This window comes from Myotis myotis, unplaced genomic scaffold (assembly GCF_014108235.1).
Source record: "Myotis myotis isolate mMyoMyo1 unplaced genomic scaffold, mMyoMyo1.p scaffold_m19_p_4, whole genome shotgun sequence".
Lineage (NCBI taxonomy): Eukaryota > Metazoa > Chordata > Mammalia > Chiroptera > Vespertilionidae > Myotis > Myotis myotis.
The window spans coordinates 6974717-6996567 of NW_023416346.1; the positions used below are offsets into that span (position 1 = coordinate 6974717).

At 44.1% G+C, this 21851-nt stretch overlaps 1 protein-coding gene across 3 annotated transcripts in view; it reads left to right on the top strand.

Moving 5' to 3' along the window:
* The first annotated feature begins 241 nt into the window (after positions 1-241).
* CLCN5 (chloride voltage-gated channel 5) overlaps positions 242-21851 on the top strand; it is a 184238-nt gene continuing 162628 nt past the window's right edge. For 2 of the 3 annotated variants that reach the window (XR_004966906.1, XM_036304692.1), the window contains exons 1-3: positions 242-540; positions 1134-1247; positions 3182-3337. Coding sequence is in view for 1 of the 3 variants with exons in the window: in XM_036304692.1 (XP_036160585.1) it covers positions 3322-3337 (16 nt within the window). In the remaining 2 variants the exon portion in view is untranslated. The remainder of the gene's footprint in view (positions 541-1133; positions 1248-3181; positions 3338-21851) is intronic. The other variant, XM_036304693.1, reaches the window with a different exon arrangement.

Consider the following 21851-nt stretch of genomic DNA (forward strand, 5'->3'; position numbering starts at 1 on the left):
ACTACTCTGTGGGCTAGGAGCTCCGGATAAACAGTTTCATGCTAAGGACAAAACCAAAAATCATTCCGCAGGCTCGAAACAGTGAAACACAATGCAGTACTAAAAGCAATGGACACGCCCAGCAGTGGGTTTAGGGCCTGCCCAGTCCTCATTAAATATGGCAGCGAAGGGGGGGGGCTACCTATTGCGGCTGCGCAAGCGTAAACCCCTCCCAGCTCCTCGATCTCAGTTGCAGCTTAGGTCCCGCCGCCACCAGAGCTGGCATCGCCCCCTCCCCGCTTGCCCAAGGTGTGGGGAGAGGGCCCCCGCCAGGGCGCGCAGGCGCAGACGTCAACTGTGCTTGGCCGATACTTGGCAAGGCGCCCGTCACGTGAGCCGCGCGCCCGCTCTGCTCCCTCTCCTCCCAGCAGGGCTGTGAATGAAGCTCAGCCGGCTACGTGGGGCGCTAGCTCAACTTGGTGTTCTGGGCGCCAGAGCCAACTGAGCGCCCGGCCCGCCAGCCGCGGACACGGGCTCCACCGCTCCAGATCTCGGCGACAGGTAAAGACATACGAGCTGTCCCTTCCCCAACAGGTCCTTCGCGGCCCGCTGGCTCCTGGCCCACCCCCCAGCACCCCCTGCGTTCAGCGACAGGGAGAAGCGCTTCCCCGCTGGCTCGGCCCCCTGGAGATGGGGGTTCCCCAAGCCTGGCCGCCGCCTGGCACTCGAAGGAGTTAGACCGGCTAGTTCTAGCCAGCGAAGGGTGGCATCTTCTCGGGAGCCCAGCCCTAGTCTCCGAGCTATGGTCCCTGCGCCGTCCCAGCAAAGTTTTCTTGCGGAGCGGCGCCAAGCCCGCCCGCTTTTGAAAGGGGGAGGTTAGCTGCAAGGCGTCCCTTTTCCAGAGCTGGAGCAGGGTGGCTTTGGCTGGAAAGCTGTCAAGGCCCCGTTCTTCTGCCTCCTGCTCGGGACTCACTGGGTGGTGTGGGTCTTACTAAAAGTGGAGTCCAAACTCTCAGAAAACTAGTTGCTGCTAGTTTTTCTTTTCCCACTTAGCGGAAAGGCGGTTCTTTCCAGATTGTCCAGGCTTGCGCCTGAGTGCCTTCACCACGGAGGGCTTTTCCTTCACATGGATGCGCCTTTACCTTACATTTCAGAGCAAATCAGTTTCCTGGACTGCCAAGTGAAGCTGTACATGTGCGCCTGATAACGTCAGTGTAAGCTACCTCGACTAAGTGAAGGAAATCCAGAAGTGTGGAGCATAAAAGCCAGTAAGAATCTGCTTTACATAAACTCCATACGTTTATTAGCAATTACCTGGGATGGACTTCAGAGATGTTAAATTTTGCATGTTTCCACTAAGTGTGGATCGATACTATGTAACTGCACCCGAAATAAGGGCGGGGGTTGGGGGGGGGCGGGAATAAGGCAAACCCAAACACTGTTCCAGGTTCCGGATAAGTAAGTTCTCGGAGCGCCTTTTTCCCCCCTGGCGAATCCATCCTAGGACTTTGTGGATCTTTCTTTATGCAAAACATTGTCTTTTCTCTGTTGGTGTTTTTGAAACTAGTGTACACCATTCGCACTTTGTCCTTAAAACATCCATTAAGAAGGCCAAAATGATCACTCTGAAGTTTCGGTTAGTCTTCAGTACATGTGTGCTAGTGCTTTCATTTCACGGTGGAGGTGTTGCATGTATAAAAGCTATGGAGCCCAGCCAGCGTGGCTCAGTGGTTGAGCGTTCACCTATGAACCAGGAAGGGTTTGATTCCCTGTCTGGGCAGGTGCCCGGGTTGCGGACTCCATCCCCTGTGTGGGATGTGCAGGAGGCAACTGACCATTGATTCTCTCTCATCATTGATGTTTGTATCTCACTCTCTCCCTCTCTTCCTCTCTGAAATAAATAAAAATATATTTAAAAAATATATTTTGAATGGGGGAGGTTAGATTTTTATGGTTTCCGCCCCCTACTGGGGATCGAACCTGGGACACTTCAGTCCCCAGGCCCACGCTCTATCCACTAAGCCAAACCCACTAGGGCCGATCAAATTTTTTTTAAAAAAAATAAAAGCTATGGAAATAGCAATGTGCTTTGATGTTGATCAGGTCAGAAAGGTGAGAACTTTTTCTTTAAAAAAAGCAAGTTGGCTGATATGCTCAGTCAAGGAAAACCAATTTATTAAGAACTTGTTTAAATGGACAAGCAAAGTGTTCAATATATTACACTCGAAATCAAAGTAGTCAAATCTTTCATTTCCCCCCCATTCCTAGCGCCTTTTAAAAAATGTTTTCATTGAGTTTTTTTTAGAGAGAGAGAGGGATAGAAAGATAAAAATATCAATGTGAGAGAAACACCGATCAACTACCTCCTGTATGCTCCCTACTGGGGATCAAGCCCAAAACCCAGGGACCCAGGCATGTGCCCTGACTGGGATTCAAACCAGTGACCTCTTGGTTCATGGGTTGACACTCAACTACTGAGCAACACTGGCTGGGCCCTAGCATCTTTTATATCCTTGCAAATAGTATTGTCCTAAGGTGGAATTTGACATTTTCAAAATAGGAATGAGCTGGATTAATTTGACTTTACTTAAATTAGTATTTTATTTTTTCTTTGGTCTTTCTCCACCCCCTCCCCCATTATAAAAGCAACATATGCTCCCGATAGGACATTGGCAAAGTGTGGAAAGTATAATGAAGCAGAGAGGAAGAACCACACAGAGGCCATCACTCTTTTTTTTATTATGCTTCCTTCCTTTTCTTTTCCTATATAATATCTATTTTAAACTTTAAGTAGTCACAAAATTTGCTGTCCTTTCTACAGTTTCTTTTAATGTGAAGTCGGGGGTTTGGGGAGAGCATTGGATATTATGCTGCTCTTTATTTCCCAAAGCATGGAACATCAAGATAGGAAAGATGCTTAACAATTATCTTATCCAAGCACCCACTCTTGAGATTCCAAATCCCATTTGTTGAAGGTCCCGTGATTCACGCAGAATTGGACAGCACTCAGTGGCAATGTGAACTGACTCTTGATCTCCCCATTTTATGTTTCTGTAGCGATCCCTTGCTGCTTAGGGGGAACTTGATACTGTCTGTCTGCATATCATTGAAATAGAGATTTAGGGAGGGACAGGAGATCATTTTCAAGGATTTGAAATATTTTTTTTAAATTCAAGTTTCCATTTTTTATTTACATTTTCAGGGTTGGGGCTTGAACATCTGTCATAAAGTAAGACCATACTGCTGCTGTTCCATCTATATCCCGTTAAGGCCTCCCTACAAAACTGGGGTGCTCTGGGAAACTCAGGCTGTGACCCCAACGTGGGAGTGGATAGGATCAACATGGCCATGTGGCAGGGTAAGAAAATTAGCACTCATTCCTCTAACTGGTTTTTCCTCCTTCTCTATCTTCCATCCCTAGTTCCCTCAACCTCAGCTAGTGGCAGGCAGCCAGCTGTTTCTTTAATTTAACCCTTTGTCTTCACAAGGACAAAGCATTTGTGTTTAGAAGAAGTTTCTGCTAGCTAGAAGTTAAAAATATTTTAAAGTGGGGATGGAGGGGTGGTGGGGGAAGTAGAAAGAAAATGTCGTGCCAGAAGCATTTCCAAAAAACTTCCTTTGTTTGAACATGTGCTCGTGGGGGTTATATATGAAGAAACAGCATATTTTTTCATATTTGTGTTTTTCATTTGTTTCTGGCAATTTTCTATCATAAGGTTCCCAAAGGTGAAGGAGACAGATGTCAACACCTTCCTAGCATCCTCTTCCCAGTAAAAACTTTAAAGCATATTTAATGTCACAATGTTTATGTTTGGTGATAGAAGGAAAATGCCTGTTTAATATTATGAATTAGTCAAGAGCAAAGCTCACTGGTATCTTGCCTGCTGGATTATATCTCTTGTGAAGCTGTGAATTGCTGCTGGCACAAAGTGATTTCTTATTTTTAGTGGGGTTGATACTATCCTTTGGGATAGTATCAGAATCTTCAGGGGTGCGTGGGATTTTTATGTTATCAAAAGGGAGTGTAGGTTTAAGACATGATAGAGAAACTACTCAAATTGGCCTATGACCCACAAAAGGATAAGGATGGGGTAGAATGAAGAGTTCAGATGTCTATAAATACTCAACAGGTAGGTTTGTTGGTGGTCTAATGAAGCTTTTAAAAACTATCCTGTTGGTTATGGCTTCAAGTATGGAGTCACACAAATGTAACAACTATTTTTGATATGAGGATTGTCAAGTTAAAGACATTTGTTGAAATGGGATTCGGCCTGTATGCCTGCTTTGACTCACACAATAGGCATTTATCTGGAGCAGTTTGAATATTCTTGTTAAATCCTGAGATATTCATTCATTCAATAAACAAAATACAGAGTTGAATAATACACGGGACACTAGACAGTTCCTTGTCTTATGGAAAAGACAGACAAATAAACAAAAATTGTGTCAGGCTGAATAAGTGTTATAATAGGGAGAGGTACAAAATGCAATAGATGCCCAGAGGAAAGCATAATGAACTTTGAGTTTTGAGCTGGTCTAAATAAGTGAGTGGGAATTTGCCAGATGGGCAAATGAGAGAATTGCATTCTGGGCAGACAGAGAAGCACTGTTTGGGAACTTCCAAGTTGCTCTGTGTGCCTCGTGTGAGATGTGTGGGGCATGACCTCAGATGAAGCTGGGAAGGTAGTTGGGGGGCCAGATAAAAAAGAGCCTTGTATGTTCTATGGAGGACTTTACACTTTATCCTGAAGACAAAGATTCTAAACATGTCAGTAACATGGTCAGATTTTGTTTTAGGAAGATGACTTTGGCAGCAGTGTTGAAGTGGGGTTGGAGCTGGATAGAATGAAAGCCAAGAGCCATTTGGAGAGTTTCTGCTTTAGGGAAGAGATGGTAAATGTCTGGGCAGAAACAGGAGCAACAAAGATAGAATGGAATGAGTTCTAGAAATATTCAGTGACCAGATGTGGGAGGAAGTGAGCCTGGGGCCATTGGTGTTATTCACTCAGATGGGGAATGTGGGAGGTGATGAGAAGTGCATGGGGATGGATGGTAGGAAGTTACTGTACTTCGTTTCGTTTGGCTTGTTTTGTTTGAGACACCTGTGGGCTGTCAGGTCACTGTTTAAAAGCCAATTATGAAAATATGGGACGAGTTTGAGCAGGTGAGGCTCTGAAGTAGTGTTTTAAATGATGCATAAAAAGCACATGTGTTTTGTCTGTGTTCAATGGAAATGTCATCAGTAGTTAATGATTTATTTATTTTATAATACATATATTTTAATGGATCACAATTTTTAATAAAAAGGTAATTATTTTCTTAATAAATGATATATTTTGCTATCTCAGGCCCTGGAATCTGATCTGTCTAAAATCACATTGGAGTAAAAACTAATTTTTCTAGCATTAGTGAAGAGGGGAGTTTGATACATAAGTAACTATAACACATTTCTTGTTTTGTGCAACCTCTGAAGTGAAAGCATTATACAGTAATAGTTTGGGTGGCAGTATAGTATAGTAGTTAAAAGTATGGGTCTGGGTTCAACTCATTGGTTCCATCCTTTGATAGTTGTGAGACCTTGGGCAAGTCCCTTAATCTCTCTGTGTCTCAGTTTTCACCTTTGTAAAATGGGGATAATAATAGGACTCACTTTATAGGGTTGTTGTGAAGATTGAATTAATATATGCAAACCACTTGGAACACAGTAAGTGTCCTATGAGGTGTGTGCCATTATTACTAGTAGTGAGACGTCTAGAATATTGTGTATCATATAATAAGTGCTCAGTAAAATTTACCAATAGCTGTTGTTTCTACTACTACACTTCTACTACTACTATTCCCTGCAGGCAATTTCATGTTGTTCTTGGAAGCCCCACACTGTGGTAGTCTGTTTGGGTCTCTAGTTAGAGGTTTAGAACTGAAGAGAGCCTTAGAAAACCTCTAGCCCAACCCCCATGGTCAAACAGGTTGATAGTAGTGACTCAGGTCTCCTGATCCCTTATTCTGATTTTCTTTCCATGGGCTCATGGAAGAGGGTATGGGTGGGCCTTTCAGCTCATGGAAGCTCTGAGTCAGTCTCTGAAGCTAGCTGAGGAACTCTAAGTGCTAGAGGAAGCCAAGTTTCCTTAGTTTCTCAAGTCACCTCTGTTCAGTTCCTCCGTGGAGAACTGGATCAGAATTCCCATACCTCTTAAACATGGCCAATGTAATTATTTTGACTTCTTGATGGAGCCCTCTAATACATTTCCTGGCCACTTTAAACAGAGTGTATTGGGCATAATTTAATATTTTTTGCTAACTCAGGATCAATATTAATAACATCAATTTTTTTGGCCTAATAGTCAAGGAAATGTTAAAGAGAAGACTAGCCAGTTTGAGGTGAGATAAGGTTGAAGACTTGTGTTGTCAGTTCTTGTTTATTTATTCAGTTAACATTTATGGCCCTGGCCAGGTAACTCAATTGGTTAGATTAGATGCAGTGGTTCTCAACCTTCTGGCCCTTTAAATACAGTTCCTCATGGTGTGACCCAACCATAAAATTATTTTTGTTGCTACTTCATAACTGTCATGTTGCTACTGTTATGAATCATCATGTAAATATCTGATATGCAGGATGGTCTTAGGCGACCCCTGTGAAAGGGTCGTTCGACCGCCAAAGGGGTCGCGACCCAGAGGTTGAGAACCGCTGGACTAGAGCATTGTCCCCATATGCCAAGGTTGTGGGTTTGATTCCTGGTCAGGGCACATGCAAGAATCAAACAATGAATGTATAAATAAGTGGAACAACAAATTAATCTCTCTCTCTCTCTCTCTCTCTCTCTCTCTCTCTCTCTCTTTCTCTCTCTGTCTCTCTCAAATCAATCAATCAATCAATCAATCAAATAAATACATTTAGGAAGCACCAGTTGTGCACCAGGCACTATGACATAATGGTCAGTAAAAACAGGTATGGTCTCTGCTGTCATGGAGTTTATCAAAGTAGCATTTCAAATTCTTGAAATGTACTGAAATGATTTGGAAAAATGATACCAATATAAATTTAGAAGGATTAAAATAGTTTCTTGCCCTGACTGGTTTGGCTCAGTGGATAGAGCATCGGCATACGGACTCAAGGGTCCCAGGTTCGATTCTGGTCAAGGGCATGTATCTTCGTTGCGGGCACATCCCCAGTAGGGAGTGTTCAGGAGGCAGCTGATCAATGTTTCTCTCTCATCGATGTTTCTGATTCTCTATCCTTCTCCCTTCCTCTCCGTAAAAAATCAATAAAATATATTTAAAAAAATAGTTTCTTAATAAAGGAGGGGGTGCATCAGAATTGCCTATGGTGCCTTTAACAATATTTCTGTTCAGCTTTCACCCCCCCTCCCAAATTGTAATTCAGTCTTAAGACATGAGCATTTAAAGAAGCTCTGTAAGCAATTCTGATGTGTAATCCTGTTTGGGAACTGCTTCATTAAAGAATCTAAAATTTTTTAAAAAGAGAGAGAAATGATAAAGGAACTAAAAAATATAGGAGAATATATAATCTTGGGGTAGGGAAGATATTTATATGTATTATATCAAAGGTAGAATAATAAAGAAAATATTAACATAATTAAGTATATGAAAAATTTAAATTTCTGCACAAAATCATAAATAAAGTTAATGAAGAAACTAGAAACAATTGCAACAAGACTCATTATTCTTTTTAAAAAATATATTTTTATTGATTTCAGAGAGGAAGGGAGAAGGAGAGAGAGAATCAGTGATGAGAGAGAATCATTGATTGGCTGCCTCCTGCATGCCCCACTCTAGGGATCGAGCCTGCAACCCAGGCATGTGCCCTGACTGGGAATCGAACCATGACCTCCTGGTTCATAGGTTGAGGCTCAACCATTGAACCATGCTGGCTGGGCAAGACTCATTATTCTTAATATATAAAGATTTACAGAGCAGTAAGAAAAAAATATAAGTATTTTACTAGAAAATGTGCAAATGATGGGAATAAGAAAATACATAAAAGAAGAAATTTAAGTCGATAGTAAACATGAAAAATATTCTTAGGAGTAAAGGGGAATTAAAATGGCGTATCATCAGTCAGAGAAAGTACCATCTGATCTCACTTGTATGTTGAGTCTGATGAACAAAATAAACTGATGAACAAAATAGAAACAGAGGCATGGATACATGGAATAGACTGACAGCTGTCAGAGGGGAGGGAGTTTAAGGGCTGGATGAAATAAGGTGAAGGATTAAGCTACATAGACACAGACAACAGTGTAGTGATAGAGGGAAAGGGGGGTGGGATAGGTGGAGATGGGCAAAGGGTGGGGGAAATGGGGATGGATAGAGACTTTGCTTGGGGCGATGGGTGCATGATGCAGTATGATCTTGTGAACAATGTCACCCTAATACATTTAATAAAAAATATAAATTGGTATACCATTTTCTCCAATGAAATTTGCAAAGATTAAAAAGGAATGCATGAGAAAACTCAGTGTTGTTGAAGACATTCTCACACACTTCTGATGGGAATGTCAATTTGGCAATATTTATCAAAACCTTTTGACCCAGTACTTCCTTTTCTTGGAATTTATCCTAAGGAAATAATGAAAGATGTGTACAAAACTGTATCAATAAGGATATTGATTGCAACATTTTCTATAGTGGGAAAATTGATGGCACTTGGATTCTGATGCTTTGATACAGTGGAATACTATAGTTGCTAAAATGATAATGTATAGTACTATTTACTAAAATAGAACTAGGTTCATGATATGTATGATGTTAAAGGGTGGGGTAAAGGGAGGCTGATCTCAAATTATCAATAGTTAAAAGTCTGGGCTCTGAGCTTATAGCTGGATTGAAATTTCAGCTTTATTAACTGCATGATGTTGGGAAGTTACTGACTTTAGTGTTCTTCAACTTCCACATCAGTTCAAGGTGGATAAAATAGCAGCAAAACAGCAGAGAACCTAATAATTCCCAATTTGTACACACACATTAGGATCCTCTGGGTATCTCTTAAACCCACCCACACTCAGGCCTTACCCAGTCCAATTAAATCAGAATCTGTGGGGACAGGATTTTGGAAGTCCCCCCAGGTGACTCCAATGTGTAGACAAGTTTGGGAACTGCTGAGTAATGCATAGGGTAGCTGGGAGGATTGAATGAAAAATCACAGTGTCTGGCATGTGGTAAGTACTCAATTCATGTTGACTGTTGTTAGTAACTGTTATTTTATTTATTGACTTACTTATTTTTGGTTAATCCTCACTAGAGAATATTTTTTCCATTGATTATTTTTAGAGAGTGGAAGAGAGAGGTGGGGGAGGGGGGAGAGAGAAACATCAATGTGAGTGAGTCATGTCAATTGTTTGCTTCCCACATGCTCCCTGATCAGGGCCAGGGATCGAACCTATAATCCTTTGTTTAGGTATACAGGCCGATGCTCTAACCACTTAGCTATACAGGCTGGGGCAGTAACTTATTTTTTATAATATGATCCATTTTAACATATGTGCTTGTGTCCATGTATGTCTAATATAAAGAAAAGTCTGGGCTATACACAAAAGTATTTAAAAAGAAATTACAGTTAACTTTAGTTTTGCTTATTTGTATCTTCCAGTTTTTCTGTAAGTAACATGGTTTCCTTGTTAATTTAAAAAAGGATAATTTCTGAAGGAAATATCAGATATATGTGTGCCATACAGCTTTATATACTAAGGTATTTATAATAGTGAAAAACTGAAGACACAGTTTCCACAGTAAGGGGAATGTAAGTAAATTATAGTAGGTCTACAGAGTAAATTATCTGGCCATTAAAAATCAAAAGTAAGGCAGAGGAAAATTTTCATGATATACTGGAGAATTATGGGATTATTCCATTACTGGATTTTTAATTTAAATACTAGAGGCCCAGTGCATGAAATTTGTGCAAGGGGGTAGGTGTGAGGGGGTGTCCCTCAGCCTGGCCCGCACCCTCCCGCAATCTGGGACCTCTCGGGTAGGGTCCCTAGGCCTGGCCAGCGATCAGGGCCTATTGGGGCTTTCCTTCCCCCGGCTGCTGGCAGCTGTCCCCGCCCCCACCACTGCCACTGCTTGCCATATGTGCAGCACTGTCCCCCTCCCCTGCCACCAGTTGCCTCCCTCTGCAGGCAACAGGTGTGGGGTGCCATTGCTTGGCTGGCCTGGGCCTCCCTCTGCAGGGCGAATGCTGGCCGACCTGCACATCTGCCACAGCATCGCTGGCCTGTGGCCTGAGCCTTCCTCTGTGGGGCAATTCATTGCCCAGCAGAGGGAGGCCCCGCCCACCCGCTGCAGCGCCACTGGCCTAGTAGCTTGGGCCTCCTCTTTGGGACAATTGCGGAGCCCCCTCCCCTGATTGATCGCCCCACTGGCTGGTGGCCTGGGCCTCCCTCTTTGGGGTGATCAATCGCAGAGCCCCCTCTTGGATCACCCTGCAGAAGGTGGCTGGGCCTCCCTCTGTGGGGTGATCCTGGGGCGATGGCGGGCCCCCCTGACCAATCACATCGCACCCGCCTTGGCTGGCCTGGTGCCAGTGCGTGTCATAGCGTGGTCGTCCGGAAGGCCGTCCGGATGGTCGTTCTGCTGTTTGGTCTTTCGGTTGATTTGCATATTATGCTTTTATTATTATAGATGGGTTTTTGTGTATCTCTGTGTTTCATGTTATATACACACCTATGAATGTAACAATCAATAGAGAATGGAAGGAAATGAAACAAAGTTGTTAAAGTGGCTATCTCCAGGTAGTAAGATAAACTTACTATTTTTCGTTTATAATACTTTCCAAATTTTATGCAATGAATATGTATTACTTTTATAATCAGACAAAAACAAGTATTTGAAAATGTGATATGAAATAATAGTGCCTCCTGCAAGGAGTGAATTGTATGGGCTTCTGGACAGCTGCTTCAGTCATTCTGTGTCCTATCTCCAAAATAATAATTAAAAAAAGAAACCAGGCCCCGGAGGGTTTGGTTAGAGCAGTTTTTTTTTTTTGCTATTAGTACTTTCTCAAGTACTCTTGTAATTTTTGACTGCCTCTCCTCTTGACTCCAAAAACTCTTGGGGAATGAGAGTGGGGGCAGGGAGATTGTACAAAAATGGAGATGACAGTGTGGGAATGAAATAACAAGGCAAGGTGGTAAAATATATCAGGGTAAGCATGAATAAGGCAGAGGAAAATTGTAATAAAATAGTTGCGATGAGAAACGGTTCTGTTGGCTTCAGATCCAAAGGAAGCATGTTTCCCCCTTGCAGTTTTTTTTTGTGTGTGTGTGTGTGAGCGATTTTTTATTTATTTATTTTTTTTAGCACATCACAGTGTATTTGTAAACACTGGTGATTTAGCTAACACATGGGGGCCAGGGGAGCATCACAGTGTTCAGTGAATTGATGACAGAACTTCAGTGTGAAATCTGGACAGCTGTGTGGCTTGATAGTTGGACTACTATCACCTAGGAAAAGCCATCTGTTCCTGCCTGTTGACCAAAATGTTAGTATCTGTGTGACTCTCAAATGAAAGTTATCCTGTTAGAGCAGGAGTAAAGAAACAAAGCCCCTCTCCCCCCTTTTTTGTCTCTCTGGCCCAGTGTCTCACCTATAGCAGATACAGAAACTAGCTGTTTTTCTGCACTGTTGCCCTTCTACAACTCCTCAGTGGGGCAGGATAGGTGGGGAATCGATTATGATAAAAAGCATTGGGTAGGGGATAAACCAAATTAATTTTCCAGCCCTGTCTGGGTGGCTCAGTTGGTTGGAGCATCCTCCTGTACACCTAAAGGTTGTGGGTTTGATCCCTGGTTGGGGCCTATGCAGGAGGCAACTGATCAATTTCTCTCTCACATTGATATTTCTCTCTCTCTCTCTCTCTCAAATCAGTAAAAACATTTGAGTGAGGATTAAAAACAGAACAAAACAGCCCAGCCAGCATGGCTCAGTGGTTGAGCATCAACCTATGAATTAGGAAGTCATGGTTCGATTCCCAGTCAGGGCACATGCCCAGCTTGCGGGCTTAATCCCCAGTGGTGGACATTCAGGAGGGAGCCGATCAGTGATTCTCTCTCATCATTGATGTTTCTATCTGTCTCCCTCTCCCTTCCTCTCTGAAATCAGTAAAAATATGTTTCAAAAAAACCCCAAAACAAAACAATTTTTTAGACAATTTTTCTCTAAGAGCCAGCCTTTCCTTCCCAAGCAAACGGTTGTGGAAAGAACATGGGCCTTGGAATCAGACACACGTGTATTTGAATCCAGCTCAGCCAGTTGGTAGCCAAAGTGACCTAAACTCCAAAAGCCTCAATTGTCTCATCTGTGAAGCATGGTATCTGGAGACTGTCTCCCTAGGTTTGTATCCTGGCTTGGTCACCGCTAGTTGTGGGCAAGTTATTTCATGACTTTTTGCCTCATCCTCTTCATCTAGAAAATGGGGTTAATAATAATCATACCTACTCTTAGAATTATTGGGAGATAAAGTAAGTTAATATGTACATATACGGCTTTTGAACATTGCCTGGCACTTGTTAAACACTGCGGTGCATGAGAATGAGAATCACCAAAATGCCTAATAACAGCAGGAAAACATTGATATGCTCTTAAATGGATATTTTCAAACTGGAAAGGGTCTTTAAGGGTAATCTACTGCAAATGTCTCATCTTGGAAAGCGTGAAATCAAGGCCAGTCACTGCCTATTTCGCTCTGTTGCATTACACTGCCTCCTCTGGGCTTGACTATTTTGTAATTTTCCGCTAGATGTTAATCCTTCCCTACTCCACTTTATTGCTACAAGTTCAGTCCCCCGCCCCCCTCACCTGCCAAATAGTTGTTTTGTCATTGAGGCTTCCAGGGTGTGTTTTTTCTTCCCATCACTCTGTTAGCATTTTTAAAATTAAGTATAGGTTCTTATGTTTTAACCAAAATTATGATTCGAAGTTTCCTGTTTCATGTAAGGCTGTTCTATGTGTGGTGGGGCAGGAGGGGAGGATGGACTAGAAAGTTTCAGTACAGGTGGCAACACATGCCAGATTCTTCTTATTCCTACCTTCTGTTAACACCAGGCATTTACAGACCTGTGGTCAGACCAAAGAAGCTGTTGAGGAGTTAATAGGATGAGGTAACCCCCTTAGTAGTGGCCTATTTTAGTATTTTTCAACCCAATGCCACTCAGGTACTAGGTAGCATTTTATTATATTTATTTAGGATTTCTGCCCTGACTACTTCCATGAAGAGCAACTCAGAAATTGCAACACAGAGCAGTTAGAAATAAATCCAGGACTATCCAATGGAGATGAACTAGATATTACCAAGTATGTGGGATACTCTGGGCACTGAATTTTTCTTTTCTTCTTCTGTCCTGCCCCTCTCCCCCCCCCCAAAAGATAAGCACACTGAATTATATCATTAACATCTTCTGGCCAAAAAAATAATGTTCATAAGTAGAGAAACCCCCCATGGCCCTGTCTGTACTAAGTCTTCACATGACTCAGCACTGAATATTTCCTGGTTGCAATCATGATCTTGCCTATTGAGCTTGGAGAATGATGAGAGGAAGGTGGGCAGAGGAATTGCTGCTACCCAAATTTCCATCTGCCAAGGCCTTCTTTTCCTTGGGCTCTATTGGTAATAGATAATAATAATAGAGCCTCTTCCACTTATGTTCTTTATAGCAAATAATTGTACCGCGATTCACCCAGATATCAAAGTCAAAACTTTGTGATGCACCATACAGTCCTTGTTCTTCCCCATGTGTAGCCCATCCCTGGTGACCTAGATAATTTCCCTTTGTTGCATTCTGGCAAGTGCCTACTTCCTTTCAGCAATCAGCTGAAGAGTTGTCTCTTCTCTGTAGTATTTCTTGAAAGCTTGGCCATCCTCTGGTAAAATTTGCCTTAATCTTTTTTGTGTTTCCCCACTATATTGTATACCCATTGAAGGCATTGGCTGTATTTGTTTAATACTTCTGTTTTTATGCTGGCTGTGTGCCGGACACTGTATTGGTTAAGTGCTGGGGTTTTAACAGTGACCTCAAAAGTCTGATTCTTCTAATGAACAAAATAAACTGATGAAAAAAAAAAAAAAGATCCAGAGACATTGAAGCATGCAATAGACTAATAAATCTCAGAGGGAAGGGGGCAGGGAGCGGGGAGAGATTAACCAATGAACTTACATGCATATAAGCATAGCCCAAAGACTGACAATAATGCCTGGGGAGGGGAAGGGAACAAGGTGGAGGGGATCATTGGGGGGGACGTCTGTAATACTTTCAACAATAAAGATAAATTAAAGAAAGTCATGATTCTTGCCTCTTAAGTCTTGCTGTTGTGTGATGGAGTTGGAATGCAAATAGATAAATACACAAGCATTTCATTATGAAGTGTTGTGAGTGCTATGAAGTAAAGTCCTATGAAAGAGAATACATGAGACAATTTACTGGAAGGAGGGTTCTGGGAGGAAACGACAAATTCAGTTGAGACTGAAAAATGGCTGGGCCATAGTGAATGAGGTATACAGGCGCACGGGATGAAATTGGACAGGTGGGCAGGGCTCTGGTCACACAGGGTTGTGTAGGTCATGTTACCAAATACCCTGAGTGCAATGTGCAGGCTTTGCAGATAGATTGGATAGGGCAGAGTGACAGTGAATGAGAGGCAAGTGTCTCGTCCATCTTTGCATACCACGGAGAATGTCCAGCACATCCTATTGATCCTCTGTTTAATGAGTAGTAATTGCCTTACATTCGTACTAGAATTGCCATGGGGTTTAAATGAGGTACGGTATGCTAAAGTGCTTTGCAAAATATCAGATGTTAAGCAAATGTTATTCTAGATGTGATTCACTATATTCCTTTTTAAAAAATTCTCACCCGAGGACATGCTTTTATTGATTTTAGAGATTGAGGAAGGGAGGGAGAGAGAGAGAGAGAAACATCGATTGGTTGCCTCCTGCATGTGCCCTGACTGGGGATCAAACCCACAACCTGAATATGTCCCCTGACTGGGAATCGAGTCAACAACCTTTTGGTGTATAGGACAACACTTTAACCATCTGAGCCACCTGTCCAGGGCTCACTAGATTCTATACAGTGATGCTTACAGACATTCATTATCAGTGGAAAAAATAAAGCAGATTCTTCATTTAATTAGCAAAATCAATCAGATCATCTCATGCCATGAATATGCAGATGTATTGCATTCTTACATATTTAAAGTGTGTCTTCATTGCCAATGCCTTTAACTACTTACTAGAGGCCCATTGCACACCATTCATGCATGGTGGTGGGGGGAGTCCCTCAGCCGGGCCTGCATCCTCTTGCAGTCTGGGACCCCTCGAGGGATGTCAGACTGCGGAGGGCCCTTAGCACTGCTGCAGAAGCAGAAGAAGCTCCTGGCTGTGCTCACCAGCCGTAAGCCTGGCTTCTGGCTGAGCAGCACTCCCGCTGTGGGAGTACACTGTCCTGTGTTAAGCATCTGCCTCTGGTGGTCAGTGCGCATCATAGTGACCTGTTGTTCCAATGTTCGGTCGATTTGTATATTAGGGTTTTATTATATTGGATGGGTGAGTGCAAAACACCTTATATCACACCACTATGTAGCACTCTTGGTGTTAGAGGTAATTGTGGGTATGTTGCCAGGAGGAGTATAGGTTTCTCTTCTGTGCTGAATTCACTCAATAAAATCTCCAAACGTAAGGAATTAATTATTCAAGAGTTGGACTATGCTGTAACCTGAAACCTACATAAAATAACATTGAATGTCAACTATAATTGATAAAAAATAAATTCATATATATATATATTTAAAAGAGCTGGATTAATTTTGAGGAATATATTGTACCCTCTGAATTTGCATTTGGATGGGGGCAGGGCTAATCACAGCAAGGTGTGGCTGCCACTAGCTGTGGCACTTGGGTTTTCAGACTGTGTTAAAATAAAAGATGTAACAAAATCTTCGGTAAGCAGCTATTTTTGTGTTAAATATCTAGTTCCCTATTTGAGGTGCAGGAACTTTAGGTGATTGATATAAAAGTTCACCTCTGTGCAGTGTTGGTGGCAATATAAATTGTTGGAGCACATTTAGAAGGCAGCTTGATGTCCTTATCAAAATGTAGGATGTGTATATCTTTTGTCCCAGTGAATCTAGTCTAAAAGGAACTGCACTTGGTAGAGGATGTTAGTTGACTTGTTGTTGCCATTTTTTTCACTCTCAAGAATTGATGTCTATTATGAGAGACTGGTTATATTAACAATGGTGTATACACACAATGGAATGTCATGCGTTTCATTAAAAGAGTGAAGTAGATGTATATAAGATGATAGGGAATGCTGTCCAGTATACATTTTAAGTGAGGAAAAAGGCGCATAGTGGTATTGTATGATGCCATTTGTACAACAGAAAGAAGGGGAGAGCAGAGGATAGATAGATATGAGTTTGTATATATGTATATTTACATATGTATAGACATCTTCTGGAATGATGCACAAGAAACAGTTATTGTTACCTGGGAAATTAAGGTTGTCAGGACAAGGGGTTTTTCATTTCCACTTGACACCTTTCTATACTGCTTGACTTATTTACAATAAGCTATAATACCTTTAGAGAATAAAATTTAAATAACACCCATACCCCACTTGAATCTTTTCTTGATACTATTATACTAAGAAATAAAAGCTGTAATAGTGATTGAGGTGAGAGGTCAGATCTGAAGCACTGGAGGCAGAGTCTGGGAAAGGGCCTCTGAAAGCTACCAGGGAATCATAGTGGCCAGGGGCTTTAGGGAAGGAGCATGTGGCTTTGTTAAGCTGTGTCTTCATGCTAATAAAGTGAGATAAAATTAGGTTAAAAGCTTGATTTTATTGTGTTTTTTTAAATGAAGCAACTTTAATTATGTCATTGGTTTTGATCTGTGGGTATGTTAATACCCAAGTAGCATAGTGATTGTATTGTAGGCCACAATTAAACAATTCAGTGTCTTTGTCTGGATAAATAGTTGTTATTGCTTAACTTTTTTAAATATTGTAAGTGAATTCTAGGCTACAATTTCTTGAGCTTTTTGCTTAAGGACCTGAGGAGGACTGCAGGTATGGTCTTATGTTGAAGTGAAGAAGATATAAATTTCCTGATATTTATGTAATAATGTCTTGATTAAATTAAATCCTCAAATCTTCAAAATCATTTTAGTCCCCCTCCCTCCCCCCAAAAGGAGGCTTTCTGAGGTATAAGAAGTACTAAAAGGAATGTCCAGCTGAATGTCCTCTTGCTTTGGTCTAATGAATAGTTCTTTCACTCAGTTGTGTGTTTAGAGACAAAGAGTTACTAGCCTGCATTAACTGGCCCTGTTTCTCTAATATTTGAAATTTTAGGCAGGAGATGGGTGGGAGAAAACTTAACAATAAATCAAGAAACAAGATAGCTCTAGGATATATAATTATATGCATGAGATGTATAATTGGGCAGGTAGCAGAGACTGGAGTGATGGGAACAATTATGAGAAAGGAGAAAGGCTAAATAATTTCAGACTGTTGATAGGCGTAGAAAGACTGAAATAATAAAGAATGCAACTTTTGAGAGATTTTTCTGGTTGTGGAAATCATAGAGCATGAGGGGCTACCTAGAGTGTGGTTTGAAGTTGAACATGAGCCTGGACCTGGAAGTTATGCTTACAGAATCAGAAGGAGGATTCTCATCTTTGCTGGTGATTCAAGCAGCTTTTAGAAGTAGCCTGAGTGCCCTGACCGGTTTGGCTCAGTGGATAGAGTGTCAGCCTGTGGACTGAAAGGTCCCAGGTTCGATTCCGGTCAAGGGCATGTACCTTAGTTGCGGGCACATCCCCAGTGGGAGGTGTGCAGGAGGCAGCTGATCAATGTTTCTCTCTCATCGATGTTTCTAACTCTCTATCCCTCTCCCTTCCTCTCTGTGAAAAATCAATAAAATGTATTAAAAAAAAGAAGTAGTCCCAGCCTGAACTAGGAGTAAAAGAAGAAACCAGATATCATAGAAAGATAGACAGAGAAGACCCGAGCCTCAAGTGGACTGGAGTTTGTATCTGCTGAGAGCTGGTACTTGGTTGTCTGTGAAGAGGATATTGCTGAGAGGCCCCACTCCATTGTAAATCATTCTGATTTGACTGAGGTAGAGAAAGAGATGAGGATAAATAATAATAGCTATTATTTATTGGATAATTACTGTGTGCTTTCCCCATGTGTTTTACATGAATTTTGAGCTTGTAACTAATAGAGCCTGGATCCAAGACAGTCTATCTTTAAGTCCTGTGCTCTTGGTTACTCTGTATTCCTAGAACCATCACTCCAAGAATTCCTCCTCTATCATTACCCCAAAGCAATCAGGGTGGTAGCCAGTTGTGAAAGAAGGAAACTTCCTATTAGAGCAGTGGTTGCCGACCTTTCAGACTTCATGGACCACCCGTTGGTGACTGCTGTATTAGAATACTCTTGCTGTGGTACTAATGAGCAAGTGAAGTAATCTCAAGGGAGTAAGGAAGCAGAATACTTGAATAAACAGCTGATGGATAAGTGAAATGCAATTCTGTGGCCAAAATTCTGTATTCTTTCTAAACTGAAGAACGTAATTTAGTATCTTCTGTGTGGAAGACACTACCAGGTGCCACTTGTGGGACTACAAGGAATCAGAAGCAGATACTTGTACAAGGTACATTCGAAGGGAATGATAAAAGTATTATGCTAGGCCTATTATATTTATGTGCATTGTCTCATTAAATCCTCATAACAACCCTTTATTGACCAAATTATTTATTGTCAAAACCATGGAACTTGTGAGAGTGAAGCGGTGTGCTAGTCAGATGGAGTACTGACCTAGGAAAACCAGGACATGTGAAACAGTTGGTATTATCCTTATTTCACAAATGAGAAAAATGAGGCTCTAAGTCACATAGCAAGGAACTGGTAGAGAGAGGACTTAAAGCCAACTCTAGTTTCCAAACTAAGAGATCAGTACTTAATTCTATAAGCAATGGGGGGCAATTGAAGGGCTTTGAGCAGAGAATGTCATGGTTAGGGCTATGTAAGATGAATATCCTATCTAATAAAAGAGAAACATGGTAATTGGCATATGACCGCTACCCTTCCCATTGGCTAATCAGCGAGATATGCAAATTAACTGCCAGCCAAGATGGCGGCCGGCAGCCAGGCAGCTTGAAACTAACGTGAGACTTGCTTGCTTCGGTGACAGAAGAAACCAACGTTCCCCGCCTGCCTTGCTGGCCTCTGAGCCTGCAGTTTGAAACATTGTTACAAATATAGAAGCTAAACAAAACCCCAGAAACCTGCTTTCAGCCAGCCGGGATCTCAGAGCTGGAGTTGATACAGAGTTTCGATTATAGAACCTAAACAAACCAGATACCTACTTTCAGCAGCGGATGACTAAGAGCTGGAGCCTCAGAGCTAAAGCTGGCCCAGAATAAAAAAGAAAAAAAAGAAAAACAGGAGCAGTTGGGAGCTTCAGTCCCAGCCTGAAAACAGCCCTCAACCCCTCACCCAGACTGGCCAGGCACCCCAGTGGGGATCCCCACCCTGAAGGGTGTGTGACCAGCTGCAAACAGCCATCATCCCCTCATCCAGGCTGGCCAGGCACCCCGGTGGGGACCCCCACCCTGATCCAGAACACGCTTCAGGGCAAACGAGCCGGCCCCCACACATGCACCAGGCATCTATCCTATATAGTAAAAGGGTAATATGCCTCCCAGCACTGGGATCAGCAGAGCTGAGAGGCCTCCCGGCACCGGGATCAGCATGACAGGGGGCAGCGCCCAAACCCCCTGATCGCCCTGCAGCTCTGTGTGTGACAGGGGGAGGGACCACAACCTCCCTATCTGCCCTGCTCTGTTCCTGACAGGGGAAGGTGCCCCAACCCCCTGATCGGCCCTGCTCTGTGCCTGATAGGGGGGAGCTCCCCAACCCCCTGATCGTCCTGTGGCTCTGTGTGTGACAGGGTGTGGCGACCCAACCCCCCCACCCCATGGACCCTGCTCTGTGTATGACGGGGTAGAGCCATAACCTCCCCATCGGCCCTGCCCTGAGTGTGACAGTGGTGGTGCCCCAACCCCCTGATCGGCCCTGCTCTGTGGGTGATAGAGGGCGGTGCCCCAACCCCCTGATCCGCCCTGCTCTGTGTGTGACAGGGAGTGGTGCCCCAACTCCCCTATCGGCCCTACTCTGTGAGTGACAGGGGGGAGCTCCTCAACCCCCTGATGGGCTCTGCTCTGTGCATGACAAGGGGGGAGCTCCCCAACCCTCTGATCGGCCCTGCTCTGTGGGTGATAGAGGGCGGCGCCCCAACCGCCTGATCCGCCCTGCTCTGTGTGTGACAGGGGGTGGTGCCCCAACTCCCCAATCGGCCCTGCTCTGAGCCCGACCAGGGGCTGCACCTAGGGATTGGGCCTGCCCTCTGCCCCCCGGGAGCAGGCCTAAGCCAGCAGGTCGTTATCTCCCGAGGGGTCCCAGACTGCGAGAGGGCACAGGCCAGGCTGAGGGATCTTCCCTCTCCCCCGAGTGCACAAATTTTTGTGCACCAGGCCTCTAGTCTACACTAATAAAAGAGAAACATGCAAATTGGTGTCACTCCGCTACCCTTCCCATTGGCTAATCAGGGAGATATGCAAATTAACTGCCAGCCAAGATGGCGGCCGGCAGCCAGGCAGCTGATGCGAACAGGGAGGCTTGCTTGCTTCAGTGACGGAGGACTCCAACGTTCCCTGCCTGACTTGCCGGCCTCTCAGCTGCAACTCTAAGCAACTGTGTTGCAAATATAGAAGCTAAACAAAACCCCAAAAACCTGCTTTACTCAGCCGGGCTTCAGCCAGCCGGACTGCAACATTGGATCAAATACAGACGGTAAACAAAGGCCAGAAACCTGTTTTCAGCAGCCGAGGCCTCAGAGCTAAAGCTGGCCCAGAATATAAAAAAAGAAAAGAAAAAAAGGAGCGTTTGGGAGCTTCAGTCACCCGTCAGCCTGAAAATGGCCCTCAGCCCCTCAGCCAGACGGGCCAGGCACCCCAGTGGGGACTCCCACCCTGATCCAGGACACCCTTCAGGGCAAACCAGCCAGCCCCCACCCGTGCACCAGGCCTCTATTCTATATAGTAAAAGGGTAATATGCCTCCCAGCACCGGGATCAGCATGACGGGGGCAGCACCCTAACCCCTTGATCGGCCCTGCTCTGTGTGTGACAAGGTGCAGCGCCATAACCCCCTGATCGGCCCTGCTCTGTGTGTGACAGGGTGCAGCGCCCCAACCCCCTGATTGGCCCTGCTCTGTGGGTGATAGAGGGCAGCGCCCCAACCCCCTCTCCCCCCCCCCACGGGCCCTGCTCTGTGTGTGACGGGGTAGAGCGATAACCTCTCCATCGGCCCTGCCCTGAGTGTGAGAGTGGCGGCGCCCCAACCCACTGATCGGCCCTGCTCTGTGGGTGATAGAGGGTGGCGCCCCAACCCCCTGATGGGCCCTGCTCTGTGCGTGACAGGGTACAGAGCCCCAACCCCCCTGATGGGCCCTGCTCTGTGAGTGACAGGGGGAAGTGCCCCAACCCCCTGATTGACCCTGCTCTGTGCGTGACAGGGTACAGAGCCCCAACCCCCCTGATGGGCCCTGCTCTGTGAGTGACAGGGGGAAGTGCCCCAACCCCCTGATTGACCCTGCTCTGTGCGTGACAGGGTACAGAGCCCCAACCCCCCTGATGGGCCCTGCTCTGTGAGTGACAGGGAGAAGTGCCCCAACCCCCTGATTGGCCCTGCTCTGTGCGTGACAGGGGGTGGCGCCCCAACCCCCCCATCGACCCTGACTTGAGTGTGACAGGGGACGGTGCCCCAACCCCCCAATCGGCCCTACCCAGAGCGTGAC